Raw genomic sequence first — 20,696 nt, forward strand, 5'->3', positions numbered from 1 at the left:
GCTGAGGAAGTTTCTGCCATAATTTTCCTTCTATATGTTTGTGTATACAATATATATGTGTGTGTACTATATATATATATATTTGCATTCAGCAAATTAAGTTTATTTAATCTATTTCAACAAGCATTTATTAAGCATCTACCATGAGTAATGAACTGGGATAAAAAGGTGTAAAGTTAACAAAGTATAGTACATTCCCTCAAGGAGCTTACTGTAATAATATTAATATTATTACCCATTATAATAGACCCTCATAAAACAAGGGTTCTTCTTCTTTTTTTTTTTTTGTCAGGCAATTGGGGTCAAGTGACTTGCCCAGGGTCACACAGCTAGTAAATGTCAAGTGTCCAAGGCCAGATTTGAACTCAGGTACTCCTGACTCCAGTGCTAGTGCTCTATCCACTGCGCCATCTAGCTGCTCCAAAACAAGGGTTCTTAAACTTTCATTGTGTCCCGAATGTCTTTGATAGTCTGGTGAAGCCTGTGGAATCCTTCTCAGAATGATGTTTTAAATGCAAAAAAAAAAAAAAATAGCTTACCTAGAATTATTAAAGCCAACCAATTATGCTGCAATGCAGATCTCAAAATATTTTTTTAAAAAACCAGTCCATGGAGCCTTTGTTAAGAACCCCTGCCGTTAGAAGGTACCAAGACATTGAAAACATGGATTTTGACCTAGGGCACCCAGAATTTATAAGCTAGCTAGATGGAACTACTGTTTACTTTTCTTTCCCCCAAACCAACCAACCAACCAACCAGCCACAGCATGGTGTCTCATCTCATCGTGTTACTGTGGCTGATTCCTACAGAGCTGAGGAAAGTCAGTTTTATGTCTGGTATATAGAAGCCTGGGATAGCCCAAGCAGAATTAGCTGTAGAGATGATTTAAAGCAGGAGCAAATCTGCCAGGGACAAATCTGTACCTAGGCCAGGGTTCCTGTTTATGTCTGTGTGGCCATTACTTTCCCACCAGACCGTACTGATTTCTTTTTTTTCTTCTTCTAGAATACCTTGTAGAACTCAGAGAATATGGGCCTGTGTACTCCACCTGGGGAGGACTAGAGGTAGAGCTGGAAGAGCCTCTGGAGGGTGTTTCAGCTTGTATTGGGAACTGTTGCACTGCTCTGGAAGACCTGACTGATGACATGACAGAAGACTTTTTGCCCGTGCTTAGGGAGTACATTTTGTACTCTGAGTCCATGAAGGTCAGTTCATTGTACTCTTCTTCTTCATCATCATTATGGGCATTTAGGGCAGCTAGGTGGCGCAGTGGATAGAGCACCGGCCCTGGATTCAGGAGGACCTGAGTTCAAATCCAGACTCAGACACTTAACACTTACTAGCTGTGTGACCCTGGGTAAGTCACTTAACCCCAATTGCCCAGAAGAAAAAAAGGGGGAATCATGGGCATTTAAGCATTTGTCTACATGTTTACATGTCTACAATTCTATATAGGATTCAGAGCTTTGTGATTCCGTCGCGACATGAGCAGTCAATATGGAAACACAGGCAAGGTAACAACGAGTACTGAACCCAGTGCACAAATTAACAGGGAAATGAGGAGTGCCAACATTTATGCAAACAGATTTTAAGTCCACTCTCTAGGACGGTGGGAAGGTTGATATTGCCAGAATTACCTTCTGAGACAAATTAGATCCCTATAGTTAATGCAGAGAGGAATTTCATGGGTAGTTGAAGATTTTGGAGGCAGGGTCCTAGAGGACATTTGGCCACAGTCACCTTTGAGCAACTTTAGCTTGCCAGAGTGTAAGGAAAAAGGCTAGAAGGTAGATAACAAGCACTTATTAAGTATCTTATGTATGTCAGGTGCTATGCTAAGTGCCAGGGATACAGAGAAAGACAAAAACAGAGGCCCTGCTCTCAAGGAGTCTGATGAGGGGAGACAATATGCAAACAACCTACGTGCAAGGTAAAGTGAGGATAAATTGGAAATAATCAACCATGGGAAGGTGCCAGCATTAAGGGGGACCAGGAAAAGGCATCTTGAAGAAGGTGTGATTTTAGCTAAGACTTCAAGGAAGCCAGGGAAGCCTGAAAGTAGAGATGAGGAGGGAGAGAATTTTTTTTTTGTTTTGTTTTTTGTTTTTTGGTGAGGCAATTGGGGTTAAGTGACTTGCCCAGGGTCACACAGCTAGTAAGTGTTAAGTGTCTGAGGCCAGATTTGAACTTGGGTCCTCCTGAATCCAGGGCCAGTGCTCTATCCACTGTGCCACCTAGCTGCCCCGGGAGAGAATTTTTGGCATGGGAGATACCCATAAAATGAACAGAGCTGGGAGATGGAATCTCGCGTGTGAAGAAGCCATTGTTACTGAATCACAAAGTACATGTAGGAGAGTAAAATGTAAGAAAAGATAGGAAGGGGGCAGGTTATAAGGGACTTTAAAAACAAAAAAACCCCCAAAGCCCCCAAAAGGTCCTGGGTTCAAATTCTGCCTTATTACTGGTATGACCCTGAGCAGGTCACTTGCCCTCTCTAGGTTTTATCTTCCTTAGACTCTAAAATGACTTCTTTTTTTTAACCATAAGAATTTTTACTTAAAGTTTTGAGTTCCAAATTCTATTCCTTCTTCCCTCCCTCTCCTTCCTCCTCTCTGAGGTGGTAAGCAATCAGATTTAGGTTATACATGTACAATTATGTAAAACATTTCCATTTTAGCCATAAAATGGTGACTTCTAAGATTCTTTCCGACTCTCAATCCTATGTAAAAACCCTGTGTTGAAAAGGCCATGGTAGCATTTGACCACACTTGCATAGAATTAGACAGAATGAGTCCAAAAGTGCCCCAGAATGGCTTTTTAAAAAGTTTGGTGATATTTGGGATGCTTAATTTTAAAATTAAATTAATTTTTAGTGATATAAGGTTTGCATGAAGGGAATCACTGGGTATGGGGAGTCTGGCCAAGGGAAAGAAGACCATCTTACCTGAGATGTGATATGGAATAAGACTGAGAAGGAAAGTTCAATAAGGGGAAAATCTATTTTCAGGATGACATCTTGTGAAAAGGATCATAGGTACTGCCATAAGGAGGATGTCATGAATAGGACATCAGACTTAGTATCAGGGGCTCCTGGGTTCCAGTAACCCCTCAGTAGCTTCTGTTTGCCTCCACTTCTTCATCTCTGGAACAGGGGGATCTGAAGAGCCTCTAACCTCCATCTATGATACTGGGATCTTAGCTATGTTTCAAGAGCTCTAACTGGAGTCAGATAATTGGGTAACCTTCACTGAGGGTGGAGAGATTTGTGGCTTGAGTTCAACTTGGAGGATAAAATTGAAAGCCTTCCTCCTCCAACTTTATTTTTTTGGCAGAAAATCCCCACCCAAGTGTTATCCAAGAACATGTTTGCTGCCAGTCTGTCTTCTCTAATTTGGAAAAAATTATTCCTCAGTCTAACATATATTTGGGATGAGAAAGGAATTCATTTCATTTTCCTGTGGAAACCTCAAATCTGTTCACCAGAGCTCTGTAATTACATAAGATGCCCTGGGCAGGGCAGGGAGGAGAAAGCTTTCCCCAAACATCCACCTCCTGTGGCTTTATCCATTGGCTTTCTCTCAACACATCAAAGAATACAGAAGCCCATTCCTGGCATAGTAGTCCTGAAACTTGGTGTCTTGCAGATGAAGGAAAGTGCCCTGGCTTTGCAACAGGATGAAGTAAAGTGTGGGTTTTTGCAAGAAAAGTTGATACTGTCTGTGGCTGTCGAAGAAAACAAATTCCACAGGAAGATTTTCCCTAAATGTGCTACTTATATCTTGTTTTCCTTCACAATAATGATGAGACTTCTACTTCTAATGAACACCAAATGGTGGACAACACCAGTGCTGCAGGAGGAGCTGGAGGCCCTGGGGGCCCCGGTGTCAGAGGCTGAGGAGGCTTCCGAAGTGGCTTCGGCAGTGGGGGCCGAGGATAAGTAGTGGGTTCCTGTCACCAAGCTGGGCTGCCTAGTCAAGGAGGTGAAGATCAAGTCTTTAGAGATCTATCTTTTCTCGCTTCCTATTAAGGAACCTGTGATCATAGATTTCTTTCTGAGGTCTTCATTGAAGGATGAGGTTCTGAAGATCATGCCTGTTCAGGAACAAACTAGAGCTGGACACCGTACCAGCTTCAAGGCTTTTGTGGCCATTGGTGACTACAATGGTCATGTTGGCTTGGGTGTCAAGTGCTCCAAGGAAGTAGCCACGGCTACTCGTGGTGCTATCATTCTGGCCAAGCTGTCCATCATTCCTGTGAGACGTGGCTACTGGGGGAATAAGATTGGCACATAATGCCCTGCAAGGTCACTGGGCACTGTGGATCGGTTTTGGTACGCCAGATCCCCACCCCTTCAGGTAGTGGAATTGTCTCAGCTCCTGATGATGGCTGGAATTGATGACTGCTACACTTCTGCAAGGGGCTGTACTGCTACTCTGGGCAACTTTGCTAAAGCTACATTCAATGCCATCTCCAAAACATACAGCTACCTAACCCCAGACCTGTGGAAGGAGACTGTGTTTACTAAGTCTCCCTATCAGGAAATCACTGACCATCTTGTGAAGACTCACACTCGGGTGTCTGTCCAGAGGACCCAGGCAGCTGCTGTGACAACTACATAAGATGGTTTTTTTTTTTTTTTAAATAAACAATGAATAAACTAAACTATGGGGGCAGCTAGATGGCGCAGTGGATAGAGCACTGGCCCTGGAGTCAGGAGTACCTGAGTTCAAGTCTGGCCTCAGACACTTAACACTTACTAGCTGTGTGACCCTGGGCAAGTCACTTAACCCCAATTGCCTCACTTAAAAAAAAAATAAACTAAACTATGCCTGCTTAAAAAAACAAAACAAAGCAAAACAATAATGGTGAGATAGGCCCATCAGCTTTTTGGGTCCAGACCCTTGATGTCATTGGTATAAGTTGCTTCTGAGAGAAAGCTCTCTTTATGAGGACTAATCTACAACTTTTCTATAGCTTTTTTTTTCTATAGCCTTAGGAAGCTGCCAAGAGGTTATTGGTACTCTAATTGATTTGCCCAGTATCAGGCAGCCATGGGTTGGGCTTGAATGTAGATCCTCTAGATACTGCATCTCACCTTCTATCAATTATCTACTAGCTTTTGAAGCAGCTAGTTGGCACAGTGGAAAAAATATAGAACTTGGAGTCAGGTAGACCTGAGTTCAAATTCTGCCTCAGGTTACTTCTGAGCTTTATGACCCTGGGCAAATTACTTAATCTCTCTCAGCCTCAGTTTCCTTGTTTGTAAAATAGGGATAATAATGGCAACTATTTCACAGGATTGTTGTGAGGATCAAATTCGTTAACATGTATAAAGTGCTTTATGAATCTTAAAGCACTATATACATGCTATTATCGTTATTACTACTCCACCCTCTCCTTGTCTCCATACCCTTAAAAGTTTAAAATAGAAATTCTATGCTAATAGATTATTATTATTGTTGTTGTTATTATTTTTGGTGAGACAATTGGGGTTAAGTGACTTGCCCAGGGTCACACAGCTAATAAGTGTTAAGTATTTGAACTCAGGTCCTCCTGAATCCAGGGCCGGTGCTCTATGCACTGCGCCACCTAGCTGCCCCTATGCTAATAAGATTATAAACTTAAATGCAAGAACCCTAGATATCTTTGATCTGTCTTGTTCATTAATTTTCTCTCACAGGATATTAGTTACCTGTTAACAGCTAAATCTAATGACCTTATCAGTATTCTTCCTCTGACTTTTTTTCTTCATTTTATTTTTAATTTATGAAATAAAACAAGCATTTCCATATCAGAGTAGAATTTTAGAAAAGTGATTGCATGTGAAACTGCAAATCTATTATGTACAACTTGCTATTCCTTTTAAATATATAATAAAGCCATTTTGTAAATTTCTTTTTTTTCTTTCCCTTCCCCTGTTCTAGAGATGGCTACCATTAGACACAAATATTTGTTTGCATATAAAATCATTCTATACATACTTCTATTTATCAGTTCTTTCTCTGGTTGCATATAGCATCTTTCTTCATAGGTTCTTTGTAGTTAATTTGGATATTTAGAATAGTGAAAATGACTTAGTGACTCAAGGTTGTTCTTAAAACAATATTGCTATTATTGTATTCTCTTGGTTCTGCCCATTTCACGCTTCATTCTTTCATGCAAGCCTTTTGATCATATACCACAACTTGTTCAGCCATTCCCCAATTGATGGGCATCCCTACAATTTCCAGTTCTTTGCCACCACAAAGAGAGATGCTATAACTTTTTTAGAACACATAGGTTCTTTTCCTTTCTCTCTAATCCTTGGAAATAGACCAAGTAGTGGTATTGCTGTGTCAAAGGGTATAGACAGTTTAATAACTCTTGGGGCATAATTCCAGATAGCTCTCCAAAATGGTTGGATCAGTCTCTTTGACTCTTTAAGAAATTTTTGTATCTGAAAATAGATGGAAACACATTTTTTTTTTTTTTTTGGTGAGGCAGTTGGGGTTGGGTGGCTTGCCTGGGGTCACACGGCTGGTGGGTGTTGGGTGTCTGAGGCCGGATTTGGACTCAGGTGCTCCTGGTTCCAGGGCTGGTGCTCTGTCCACTGTGCGACCTAGCTGCCCCTGGAAACACATTTAAAAAAAAATTTTTTTTCTCTTTGACAATTCTTCAGTCTGAGGTTTTGGGAGTTTTTTGACTGTTGTCTCTCACAACCTAGCTAATGTGGGAATGTTTTCCATGACTACTCATGTATAACTTATTTTGAAATGCTCGAGTTCTAGTGGGTGGGGGGTGGGAATGGAGGAGGAAGAGAAGTTGGAACACAATTTTTTTAAAAAAATTGATGTTAAAATTTGTTTTTACATATATTTTGGAAAATAAAATTCTGTTCAATAAAAAAAAAGAAAGACATTTTTGACACCATTAACTCCTTCCTGCTAGAAATGTTCTCTTCCCTTGGCTTTTTTGACACTGCCTTTTCTTGGTTCCATTTCGGCCTGTCTGACCGATTCTTCTCAAACTCCTTTGCTGGGTCCATCTTCTGACCCCTGAGTGTAGATAGTCTCCAAAGTCCTGTCCCCATTTGGTCATTTTGCATTTCTTGAGTTTCTTGAATTTGATTGTTCCACCTCCCTTTTTCAGCCATATTTCAGTCTCTTCATGACCCCATTTAGGATTTTCTTGGTAAAGAAACTATAGTGGTTTGCCATTTTCTTTTCTAGCTCATTTTATAGATGAAGAAACTGAAGAAAACAGTAAAGTGACTTGTCCAGAGTCACACAGGTAGGAAGTGATTGAGGTCAGATTTGAACTCACAAAGATGAGTCTTCTTGACTCCAGACCAGGTACTCTAATCATTATTCCACCTTGCTGCCGTTCTCCCTTACTCTAGATGAAAGCTTCTTAGACTGCAGGTTGAAACCTGATATGGGGTTGCAGAACTGAATGTTGGGATCATGAAAAATTTGGCAACAGTAAAAGGTTAAGTGTGCTCGTTTTATATACTTATATACCCAGGATCACATAACAATTTCTCAGGTGAAAAGGGGTCATTAAGTGGAAAAAGTTAAAGAAGTCCTGTTCCAGGTAACAGACATTTGCCAAGTCTGCCAGTTATTTCCCTACAATGGCTTTTGCAACCAGCCCTTTTCTCTCCATTTATGTAGCCACCACCCTAGTTTCTGGCCCATTTCACCTCTTACCTGAGCTGTTGTAATGGTCTCCTAGTTCTGATTTCTCTTTTCTCTAGTTTCTTCTTCACATTGCTACCAAAACAATCTTCATCAATCACCTGACTATATCCATCCCCTGTTCAAAAATTTCTAATGGCTCTATGTTGCCTAACTCCATAGCCTGGCCTTTAAAGCCCTTCACAATCGGGCACCATGTTGCCTAGTCGTTTTGCACTTCTTGAGTTTTCTGAGCCCTACAGTATGGCCAAACTGGGTGACTCCTAGTTGAGTCCTGAATCTGGCATGCCATCTCCCATGTCCATACAGGCTCACAGGAGGACAGTGTATATTTTTCAGTGAATAATTGAAAAAAATCCAATGCCAGTGTAGGGGAGCTCTAATTACCACTATCTTGATGAAAATATTTAGTGTCTCACATACTTGTATGAGGATTTAATTGAAATGTCTTTATCGCATGAGCTTTGGCTCTTTCTTCCTCCTCTAGCCCCATGAGGCACATATATTAGGTTTCTTGTTTAACAAACAGAGCATGGAAAAATGTAGGTTAATCATGCTGTGAGAATGGTAATTCCTCGCAGGGGTTTCTGGTTTGGTGTCGTTAAACCAGGAAGCTATGACTTGTGAGCCCTGGGAACTTCTGAAACATGAACTCATTGCACGCTGAGCATGAAAGCCTTACAAATAAGAATGAAAACTTTCCAATTAGAGGACAATAGCTCTTCCACAGCCTTTCTCCTCCATAAACAAGTCTATGCAGAGTCATTCATGAAAGCCTGTGGCTAGGTCAGGAAGCAATGGTCTTGGAGGGGGATTATGAAATTGCCCAGGACAGTATGTGGAAAGGGCCAATGATGTGCAAGGTGATAAGTACCAAGTTTTAGTGACATGAAACTTTACATAGTTTCCACTGTTTAAAACATATTGCCCCTGTTTTTAGTACTGCTTCTTTCTCTTCCATCCCTTTTAATTGGGAGAGATGGATTCAATTCTTTTTCAAAATAATGCTTGTTATTTAAAAGTTCATGGATACATGGCCTTTGATATTCAAAATTGACGTGATAGGTGGAAGAAAAAGTTTCCTAAATTTTGTGAAAATAAAAGATAAGAATTAGTGTGTTGGTTGGTCATCATTCACAATAAGGAATAAATATACTTTTGGTTTTGTTTCAAGGTGTGCTTGTAACAGTTTTTCATCAGTATGCCTCAGTGGAACCAGGTGGAAGTATTTGCGTTATATTTGAGTAACATTCAATTTCAGGACATAGGAGTAAGGGATTTGAAATACTCAGTTCAGGTTCAGTCTGGTTCTCTGTGAGTGTGAGTGTGTGTGTGCGTGTGTGCGTGTGTGCGTGTGTGCACGTGTTGCTGTGGTTGATTAGCTCAGCTGTTTAATACTCTGTTTTAATGAAAGGAAGATTGTGTGGTTAGTCTAAAACTGATTGGCCTTTGCTCAGATTCATGGCCATGGAGACTGCTCTGTGACTCTTATTAGCCCACTAGCATCTGTGTACTGATTATCATCAGAGAAACTGAATATGAGTACATGTGGTTGAATCAGAGCAAGGTCAGCAATATTGCAGGTGGTCAGAACTTTCAAATGCAGTTCATTATTGGAAATGGCATGATTGGAAACGTCACAGCAGGGTAGAATTCTAAGCATGTACACGCTCTATCCAGCTGGTGTGTGCTTAGTGCCTTCAGCTATAAGGAGAAGCTAAAAGTGAAATGTTGATCTTTGATAGGTTACAAAATGGTAAAAATGGAAGAATGCTGCAGAAAGTAGAGATTCTTCTAGAAGATTTGCAAGCACATGTGGCTTACTGACAGAAGTATGTTGAAGCCAACTTGAATCAGCTCCTTAGAATTTGTTTCACTTAGAACTAACTGCTCCCTTAATCTATCTTCTCTCAAACTCCTTCTTCCCTCTTCTCTACTTGTCCTCCTATTTCCTGCTCGAGTCGGCTGCCCCTGCTGGTCTGACCTCTCTATGTTCCTGACCTGGGTCTCAGTCTGAGCAACAATAAATCACTATTGGACTTAGCACTTGTTAGCCATTTAGGAAATTCTCTTGGTTCAGAGCGACAAAACTGCAGGCTCTCTTTTGGTGTGGGATTACTGCCTCTGTAAGCTGGCTCAGATGCTGGACCTGAGATCCTGCTCTGCCCATGGGCACTGAGCCATACTAATGCTGCTTGCTTCTTGATACACCCCACCCAGCACCTCCTATCTGGGAATTCCACCCCCTGATGCAGGTCTCTGTCTCAGTCTACTCCAAATTTGTTATCCAGAGCAGGGGAGTGGGTGATAAAACTGGCACCTGTCCCTGTCACAGGGCCTTGGTATGGGACCTTCTTTTATCCTAGGCACAGTCTCTTTCTGAGAGTTGTTGTGCTCTGCGTGCCTAATGCTCCTGCTCTGACCCAGCCCCCAGTGTCTAGAGATTTTTCTGTTTGTCACCCTATTCCAACCCAGGCTGGACAAAGGATTCAACTGTGACTTTTTCTAGATTTCTCCATCAAGATATGGCCTGGTACATTTTCTGTGTCTCTCTGGAGTTCTGTGGATGGGAACTCAGTCAACTACATTGCTTCCTGGTATTGTGCCATCTTGGTTCTTCTTTATCCATGATCTTTCTTTCTTTCTTTTTAAAATTTATTTATTTATTTGTTTTTATTTTATTTTTTTTTACCCATGATCTTTCAAAGACCACTGACAGCAAAGAGGCCCAGCAAGCACAATTGTACATTCTTTCAGTATCCTAGGCTTTTTGTAATCTTTCCTTTTCAGTCCAAAAATCACTTTTTAGCAGAGGGAGAAAAAGAAGCTAAATAAACATTGGACAGCTCTGCCTTCTCTCTGTTGTTAGTTATTGTAGCTGTACCCCCCTGAGCTGTGGTCCCATTGTTGTTTTGATCCTCCATTTTCCCCCGGTATAGCTTTTTTAAAAAAGTTTTTGTTGTCTGTAGCTTTACTTGCTAGACTCAGTTCGTTTTGAGCATTTTAGTATTTAAAAATTCTTCCATTGCCTGGATTTCACTTCTAAAAACCTAAGTTTTTTAATTAATTATTTTTTAAATTAGAAATCTTTTTTTTTCTTCCTCCCACCTTCTCCCAACTTAAAAAAAAAAATAAAAAGAAGAAAAAAACAAAACCCTTGTAACAGATAAGAGTAGTCAAGCAAAACTAATCGTCACATTGGCCTGAACTAAGAAATATTTCTCATTCTGTAACTGCCCCCTCCCCCCGCCCCGGTCTTGTCATCTCTGTATGGTGTACGAGGTGGGTGACACACCTCATAATTGGTACTCCTGTAATCATGGTTGATCTTTATGTTGATCAGCGTTCTTTCTTAGTTGTTTCTCTTTATAAATATTGTTGTTATCATAGTAGTTGTTTTCCTGGTTCTGCTCATTTGACTCAGCTTCATTTCCTATAAGTCTCCCCAGGTTTCTCTGAAACCATCTTTAGTCATTTCTTATGGCACAGTAGTTACATTCATCCACCATAATTTGTTCAGCCATTTCCCAATTGATGAGCTGCTCCTTAGTTTCCATTTCTTTTGCACATATGAGTATTTTTTGTTTTTCTTTGATCTCTTTGGGGGTATAGTCTGAAAAGTGATATTACAGGATCAAAGCATTTGCACAGTTGAGTACCCTTGAGGGAATAGTTCCAAATTGCTTTCTGGAATGGCTAGACCAATTCAGAGTTCAAGGAACAGTGCCTTACTGTACCAGTTTTCACCCAGCCCCTCCAACATTTGTCATTTTGCTTTTTTTGGGGGGGGGCTCAGTTTTGCCAAGTGTGAAGTACAATTGTTTTAAATGGCATTTCTCTAATGTTAAGTGATTCGAAGCAAAAATCAGTTTCTTCGTGAGTCCCTGTGTGTCTTTAGATAACTTTTTTTTCTTATCAAGTTTGTTCCTTTTTATGACTTTAGAATGTCCTCAGAAAAATTATTGTCCATGGAATCCTAGCTACTATTATTCTTCTTAACTATTTGAAATCTCCTCTCCCCAAATTTAGCAGGTGGTCAGACTATGTATGCCTGGCTGTTTCTTTGTTCTCTGTTACAAGTATGATGGAAGGATCACATTCTAGTCCTTCATAGGTCCAATGACTTCTATCCCTATGCCAGTTTTTCTCACCCCTTTATTTAGAGATTCAGATCCAGAATAGGACCTTGTTTTGTTTGTTTGTTTTCTCAGGCACAGTAGATGCTTAATAAATGTTTGACTGAAAGACCATTAAGGCAAAAGTCAAGGAATTATTAGCTACTCTGCTTTTGGTCAAGAGAGAGCATCAGCAAATGTCCAGCTTTTAAAACACGTAAACACTGCTGGATCTTGGATCCATGCCGGACTTGGAAGGTGTTTCCTGAATTCCTCATATATTCTATCTTCCTTTCTAAGTGGTCTCTGGTATACTTTGATGACAGAATTGTTTTTGTTTCTACCTCCATGGATCCTCACCCAAATATATGCCTTCTATTGGACTTCTCCCCAATACTTCTTGGCCTGAATTTTCTGGTATAACTAGATTTCCTTAAGATACAGCGAGATCCAAAAGTTTAGTGCAATTCTTAGCTATTAAATCTTTATGACTTTTGGGATACCCAGCACTAAGATTTTTGAGGTACTTGGTATAATTTATTTCTCTACCCCTCAACTTCTCACCTCACCTTTTTTTTAACTAACCCATCCTTTTCCTTTTGATTTAGATGCATACCTCCAAAGCCATATACCAGCCATAGATAATCATCCCCTTCAATCCTCAGTGAGATCTGGGAGATCAGATTTGCCTCTTTGTGCCCTTTTCTTTAACTCAGTGATCCCAATGCAAGTCAGGTAAAAAAGAACTAATTGGTTCCTTTCAGGGATAAAAATATAGTCAACTTTCTCAGGTTTTGCAGTCATTTTCCTTTAGAAAGAAAATATGGGGGCAGCTAGGTGGTGCAGTGGATAGAGTACCGGCCTTGGATTCGGGAGGACCTGAGTTCAAATCCGATCTCAGACACTTAACACTTACTAGCTGTGTGATCCTAGGCAAGTCACTTAACCCCAATTGCCTTACCAAAGAAAAAAAGAGAAAAGAAAGAAAGAAAGAAAGAAAGAAAGAAAGAAAGAAAGAAAGAAAGGAAGAAAGAAAGAAAGAAAGAAAGAAAGAAAGAAAGAAAGAAAGAAAATATGACAGTGAAAATCCAAACCAGCGCAATTCTGTGAAAAGAAAATAAATGATTTGGAGGGGGGTTGAAATGACTTTTTAATGTTTATTTTATTTTATTATTATTATTTTTTGCGGGGCAGTGAGGGTTAAGTGACTTGCCCAAGGTCACACAGCTGGTAAGTGTCACGTGTCTGAGTCCAAATTTGAACTAAGATCCTCCTGAATCCAGGGCCCATGCTTTATCCACTGTACCACCTTGCTGCCCCCCTGAAATGACTTTTTATTAATGCCTTTTGTTTTTTTATCATGGTCATTTCCAGTGGTGTCTGTCCCTCCTTCCCCAGTCCCCCATGAGCCTTTCCTTTAGCCTTTTTTTAATAAAGTAAGTGAGGAGAGACAACTAAGAAAAACCTACTGACATAATGATTTATTTGACTGTATGCAACATTGAATAAAGTCGTTTTGCAGTAAATATTTACTGGAGCCAGGCCGCCCACTTTTACCACTTAATAGTCTTGTGTAAATAACATAATTATAGCCTCTCTGTGAATATTATTTACATTATAAAGCATTTTCTGAGGATTGGTTAATAACAGTAATGTTTGCATTTCTCAAGAAAGTGCAGGTGGTGAGAGATGCCAGATTTCTGTAGCTGCTTTGAAATAGCGAATTGTATTCAGATCTAAAAAGAAGTATATATGTGCTCTGGGTATGTGAGTGGGGGGTGTGTGGGGGGGTTGTGTGCCAGAGGGAATGAGTATGAAAGAATGAATTTTATTTATTAAGCACTTACTGTGTACACAGCACTGAAATACATATAGGAAAGTCAGACCGTCCCACTCACAAAGCGCTGAGCCCTCCCTCCTATAACCAGGCCAGAAAGGCTATGCAACATTCCATACCTCTTTCCCCACCTCTCTGTGAAGAGGAAGGAAATGGTTCATCATCTGTTCTCTGGAACCTAGATTAGTCATTACACGCAATCAGATTTCTTCCAGTGTTTTCATTTGCATTATCACAGTTGTGAATATATTTCTCTTGTTCTGCTTTTTTCACCCTATCAGATGGCTTTTGATGGTTCTTTCTCCACCTATTTATCTGCTCATATTTATTGTTTCTTATGATGTAAGAACATTCCATCACCCTCATATGTCAGTTTTTGACGCCTACTTTGTTTCTACTCTTTTTTTTAGCTGCCACAAAAATTGTGATTCTGATGTATATTGGAGTTATTTGTCTCTGACCTCTTTGGGGTATATTTTTTGTGGGACATCACTGGGTCAGAGGACATAGAACAAACCTTGTAGTAACTTTTCTCACATAATTCCACATTATCTTCCTGAGTGGTTGGCCCATTTTACAGCTCCACCCCAAGTACAGTAGTGCTAAGCACATGACAAGTGCTTATTTTTTGAGTGTGCAGTGACTATGTTATCCTGACTCTTACCATTCCAGTCATCCAGATCAGTGGTGCAGTTTTTCTGCGGTAGGGAGCAGGTCCTCACCATGAGCCAGTAATTGGACAGATAGGCAAAAATCCTAGCTTTTTTAAAAACAATCTTCTGTTAAACCTTTTGGAGTGACAAGATAAGAACAGGGAATCTCTATTGCCAACCCTGGAATTGAAAAGGAGCTGTCCTTTGCTATTTATTGGAGGGTGAGATAGGAAGAGAGGAAGGTCATACTAGGAAATTTAAATGATGTAAAAGCAAAGATTATAAAATTTTTTCAAAAGGAAAATATAAAATAATGTGGGGTAGTGGGGCAAGTAAGAAAAAGAGTTCTTCTCATGAGCTATGATGGAAAGTGTACTGCCCTGGGAGTTAGGAGACCTTTGTTCTAGTCCCATCTCTCTGGGGGAAGAGGTTAGGAATACACTAAGCTAAGCTAAAATATTATTTCATTTGATTTCTGCTACTGACTAGTTGTGTACATAGTTTTGGCTAACATTTATGAACCTCAATTTCCTCCACAGTAAAACCAGAAGGATAATACCTGTCATCTCCACTTCACTGGATTGTTGTAATGATTAAATAACTTAGCCAAGTGTCTCAATATTTTTTTCCCAGAATGCTGTGTAATCAGACCTCAATCAACCTATCCTCTAGGAAGAAAGCCCCTTTGAACATATTCAACCTGAGTCCAGAAGGGAGTAGGGAAGGGGCTCGTTCTGCCAGTGCTGGTTATTCATGGTGGGGTAGGGGATGGAGGGCGGGAATAGGGGGAACTGTAGTTTATTACTCCAGGTACTAGGGCTAAGGCTAACATATTGCTTCTTAGGACTATGAAGACCCAACCATCGCTGTGTTGTTTTTTGTTTTTGTTTTTTTTCCTGGCCAAGAGTTCTCCTTTTTCTCTAGGGCAGGGCTTCTTAAACTTTTTCCACTGGTGACCCCTTTTAGCCTGAGAAATTTTTATAGGACCCCAGTAACGTAGGTATACATAACGTTTTACTATTGCCAGATTTTTCACAACCCTCACATTCGATTTCGGGACTTCATATGGGGTCGTGACCCACGGTTTAAGAAGCTTTACTGGAAAGTGCCAGGGGCAGCTAGGTGGCGCAGTGGATAGAGCACTGGCCCTGGAGTCAGGAGTACCTGAGTTCAAATCCAGCCTCAGACACTTAACACTTACTAGCTGTGTGACCCTGGGCAAGTCACTTAACCCCAATTGCCTCACTTAAAAAAAAAAAAAAGTGCCATTGGCCCCCCGGAAGCCTGCCTTGCTTAGAACAACACAGTGGTGAGAAACGTCAGATCCCAAAGCATCCTAAGTAGATGGAATGCTGGATTTGGAGAGAAGACTTAAGTTTGAATCCCCCCTTAGACATTTGCTGGCTGCTTGTCTTTTCATCAGCCACTGAGTCTTTTTCCAGCCTCAGTTTCTTCATCTGTAAAATGTGCATCGTAATACCTGCACTCTCTCTGCCCCATGAGATGGTCTCTATACTTTCTCCTTTGACAACCCATTTACTCAGCTACTTATTTCTTCTATTCAGGTGCCTCAAATACTTATGTCTCTCTTTTGATCTCCCCTGAGGACCCTTGGCATATCCAACTGCAGCAGAATTATCTCCACTTCTGTGTAGCCTTTCCTGAAACCCTATTTGTTAGTACTCTTTCCTTCCTCAAACTACCTCGTGTGCATTCATTTCTCCCCTAGGGGAAAGTAGAGTTCTTGAGGTCAGGAATTATTTTTTTTCTGTTGGTTTTGTATCTCCATTGCCTTTCACATAGCAGGTGCTATGTGAATTTAATTACATTGACTGGCACCTTTTGGCACATTCAAAACCAAGCTCCTTTTTCTGTCCTTTGACTCGACTGATTTCTTTCTGTGGTGCATTTCCCACCTGGTGGCACTTGGGAATCTCATCCTGCAAGACCCCAGTGCCTCCACTTTAGTTCAGTTATTAGTTATCATTAGTTATGATTACTTTGATTACGTAGTTCTTGTTACTTCCGGCCTCCACTATGGCAGTAACACTGTCTGGCAGAATTTCTCCTTTTATTCCCCCCCCCCCCATCTTTTGTATATGTGATGGGATAATCCTTATGCATTTATGTGATCATGTCATTCTTCTCTTCAAAAATCTTGACTGGCCACCTTTTGTTTCCTGAGTAATATGTCTTTGCCAGACATTTAGGACCTTCCACAAAATGGTGCCATTCTCCCTTTAAAAAAAAGTGGGTCAGCTAGGTGACACGGTGGATAAAGCACTGGCCCTGGATTCAGGAGGACCTGAGTTCAAATGTGGCCTCAAACACTTGACCCTAGCTGTGTGACCCTGGGCAAGTCACTTAACCCCCCATTGCCCCCCCCCAATTTTTATTAATGTTCCTTTCTTTTTTTCTTATGTCACTATCATTTCTTACTTTCCTAGATAGAGCATTCATTTTATCGGATATATTCACTTTATTGTGTGTGTGTGTGTGTGTGTGTATGTGTGTGTATCAGATATATGTCAAGAAAATCATACCCACAGATTGGCAGTATCTGAAAATGTATGACCTATTCTGCACTTTTCTCCTGTAAGTGGGAGACATAATTCATGATTAGTCTTCTATGGTTATGATTGGTCCCTGTATTGATGAGAGTTATGAAGTCTTTCAGTGTTGTTTTTATTACATGGTTGTGGTCCTTATAGAAATTGTTCTCTTGATTCTCTTTAGCTCCCTTGTGTATCAATTCATACAAGTTTTCTGAAGTTTTAAAACATTTTTCATAGTCATACATTTTTTTGGGGGTAAGGCAACTGGGGTTAAGTGACTTGCCCAGGGTCACACAGCTAGTAAATGTCAAGTGTTTGAGGCCGTATTTGAACTCAGGTTCTCCTGAATCCAGGGCTGGGGCTCTATCCACTGTGCCACCCAGCTGCCCCCCATAGTCATACTTTTATCACAATAATATTCTATTGTGTTTTGTTACCATAATTTGTTACCAGTTAATGGGAGGCCACTTCATTTCCAATTTTTTGCTACTGCAAAGAGTGCTAGAAATATTTTAATATATTGTATTTTTTACATTTTTGTATATATTGGATTTTTCTCTCTGTCTCTTACCTCCTTGGTGTATGTGACTAGTTAATGGTATCACTAGTTAAAGGGCGTAACCAAATCAGAACTCCATCAATGCTGTGTTAGTGAGTCTGGCTTCCCATAGCCCCTCCAACATTTCCTGGTTTTATCTTTTGTCATCTTTGCCAGTCTCACAAGTGTAAGGTGAGAAACCTAGATATTTGCATCTTTATTAATGAGGAGTGTTTTTGGAGTGTCTTTCATGTGATTTTTGTAATCTTATATTTCTACTTTGAAAACTATTCATATTCTTTGACTAATTTCTTATTGAGGAATAGTTCTTATTCTTATATATGTATATCAATTCTCTTGGATAAGATAGAGGCATAGGGACTTTATTTGTGATTTCAGTGGCATAGGGAAATCCTGGTAGAGGAAATTCTCTACCAAGGAGGGATGGTACCTTCTCTGCAACTTTTAGTCTTAGAGAGTTGTCTAGAACATGGAGAGGCACTGAAAAATTAAGTGACTTGATCAGGGTCACACAATCAAGATGTTAGAGGCGGGACTTAAGCCCAAGTCCTTTTGGCTCCAAGGCTGGAGCCACTATGCCATGCTTCCTCTTCATATCTTGGATATCATACCTTGGTTGTTCACTTGTGTCCAGCTCTACATGAGTCCATGCATTTTCCTGCAAAGATACTGGAGCAGTTAGCCATTTCCTTTTCCAGTGTATCTCTGTTTCTACACATGAGCAACTGAGGCAAACAGGGTTAAGTGACTTGCCCAGGGTCACACTGCTAGTAAGTTTCTGAGGCTAAATTTGAATTCAGATCTTCCTGGCTCCAGGCCCAGTGCTATATCCACTGCACCACCCAGACCTTTATTTTATTTATTTGAAACTTCTCTTTCCAAAGTTACTAATGATCTCTTAGTTGTCAGATCTAATAGCCTTTTCTCCATTTTCATTCTCCTTGACCTCTTTGCAGTCTTTGACATGTTGATCACTCCTCCTTAATACTTTCTTCTCTCTAGTCTTAGTGGGCCCCCTCACCAAGCCAGAAAGACTTTGAGTGCGGGCCCGCTCCGGAACAGTATCATCAGTACCTGTCTAGTTCCTTTGGGGGAAAAAAAAATGTTGGCCTTTTTTGAATCACCGGGTTGGCCTCAGGGGGTTTAAAGTTCTTCAGCCACAGAGACTGTTGAAGGACATATTTCAAGTTATAAAGAGATTACTATCTGTGTTGGTGGAGGGAGTATCCACACCCAAAGAATTATTGACTAATGAAGTATTAAATTGAGGGTTGTAAGGCCTTTGGGGCCAGGGACCTTGTCTTATCTAAACATCATCTCTTCCCTGGCCCCTAGCATAGTCCTCTGCCCACACAACCAGAAGTATGTTGGTTAACTGAGAAAAGGACGTTGCAATTTTAAAATGTTGCATAAATGTAAATGGTTGTTAACAAATCAGAGAGATTTGCATGTATTGATCTAGGAGGGACTTGTTATTTAGTTAGTGCTCTCTCTTTAGGTCTCATGTATATCAACTTTGTGAACTCATGCATATGTATGAATATAAGATGACAGGATTCCATTTCCTGTAAACAGCTGTTACTCTAACCATGTCCAGGGTGGCATTAATCCATTGGTCTCATCGTTCCTGTATAACCATAAACCGTAAGACTGGATATAAGCAGATTTCAGACCCTGTGTCCCATCTAGGATGGTCCTTGACAGCCTAGTGTATTTGACACTGCCATTGCTGTTAGAACTTCTCCAATATCAGTCTTACTTTGTGGTTAAGATACAAGGGAAGGAAAGCCCGTTCTGCATCCTCCGTCATCTCAAGAAAGCACCAAGGACTAAGATATACTTCACAGACTACAAATGTGATACATTCTCGATTTGGAGGTTGAATCTTGGGTTTGAATCTCATATCTGCTTCTTGCTGCTTGTATGATCTTACATTCCCAGCCTGGGCCTCACTTCTCACATTCATAAGTCACACATCTTAGAATAGATAATCTCCAAGGACCATTTTAGCTCCAAATTCCATGATCTTCTAACCAATCTCAGGAAGTTACTAAAAGTCAACCAGAGTGTGTGTAGAAAACTTGAAAGCTCTTGTGAGGGCCAAAATTTGATATACAGAGCACTAATTGGGTGACTTGCCAGAATATTGGGGTCCCAGAAACATGAGGGACCTTTTAGGTTCACCCTCCCCTCTGAACTACCCTTTTTAGATATTTCTCCCAGGCCAATAAGAAGGGAGCCTTTAAGCTTTAATTCACAAAAGGATCAGATTTTATTACTTTGGAATTAATTAAACAACAAAGGTGAAACTAATAAAAATCAAAGATAAGGAAATAGGAAAAAGAAATATGGAGAAATACTTTTAACTTTAAACTTAGCCTATGCAATCCCCAGATCATTTCCAATGAAGCTAATTCAAAGGAATTTAGGGTTTTCTGTTGTTCACTCACCAACACCTGGAAAGTCTACAGTTGCTTTCGCCACCAGAAGGGGAGAAGTCAGAGAGAGAGAGTGAGAGAGCTAGTGTTCTGGAAGTCCTCCACTTCCCTTCAGGGAGCGTTCAATCTTTCCTCCCCCAAAAGGGGAGGTCCTTGAAACACTGCCTATAGAGAGTTCTCCTTCTGACCTCAGTAGCATACGTAACTTTGGGGGTGGGCCAGGTGTGGACCCTCCCAAATGAGTCAGCTAAAACTCCAATAATAATTTTTACCACAAATAATTTTTACCATACTCTTAGGAGGGAAACAAATATGTACCCATATTTAAAAGGCTAAACGTGTATGTTTTCTCTGTTACCTGAACTGGTTTTGGGGTATACTTTCAGCTTATAACACATTCCTCTATTTAACACATTTCACAGTTACCAAAGAGGTACATAATGTTAGTAATTTCCTATTAAAAGGGTAATCTCCGTCATTTATTACTCAGCTTAACTTTTTCCCATCTTCGTAAAGAATCTTGTCTTTGACATGCATTCATCTCTCAAGGTCCCATGTTGCCCTGATAAAAATCCTTTGTATTTTCTTTTTTCTTTTTTTTTTTTTTTGGTGAGGCAATTGGCGCCAAGTGACTTGCCCAGGGTCACACAGCTAGTAAGTGTCAAGGGTCTGAGGCCGGATTTGAACTCAGCTCCTCCTGACTCCAGGGCCGGTGCTCTATCCACTGCGCCACCTAGCTGCCCCATCCTTTGTGTTTTTAAAGGAAAACAAAACTCTTTCCTATCTTTCCTTATAAGCTACACTATTCAGTGTAAAGTCTATGCTTTTCTGATTTTTTTTTTTTACTTTGTGAGAGATTAGAT

At 40.4% G+C, this 20,696-nt stretch overlaps 1 protein-coding gene across 1 annotated transcript in view; it reads left to right on the forward strand.

Moving 5' to 3' along the window:
• The window catches only part of SNX30 (sorting nexin family member 30), a 194,781-nt gene that overhangs the window by 141,869 nt on the left and 32,216 nt on the right, over positions 1 to 20,696 (forward strand). The window contains exon 6 of the mRNA XM_043973479.1: positions 1,006 to 1,205. Within this exon, the coding sequence (XP_043829414.1) occupies positions 1,006 to 1,205 (200 nt within the window). The remainder of the gene's footprint in view (positions 1 to 1,005; positions 1,206 to 20,696) is intronic.

Source organism: Dromiciops gliroides, chromosome 1, assembly GCF_019393635.1.
Source record: "Dromiciops gliroides isolate mDroGli1 chromosome 1, mDroGli1.pri, whole genome shotgun sequence".
In the NCBI taxonomy this organism is placed as follows: Eukaryota; Metazoa; Chordata; class Mammalia; order Microbiotheria; family Microbiotheriidae; genus Dromiciops; species Dromiciops gliroides.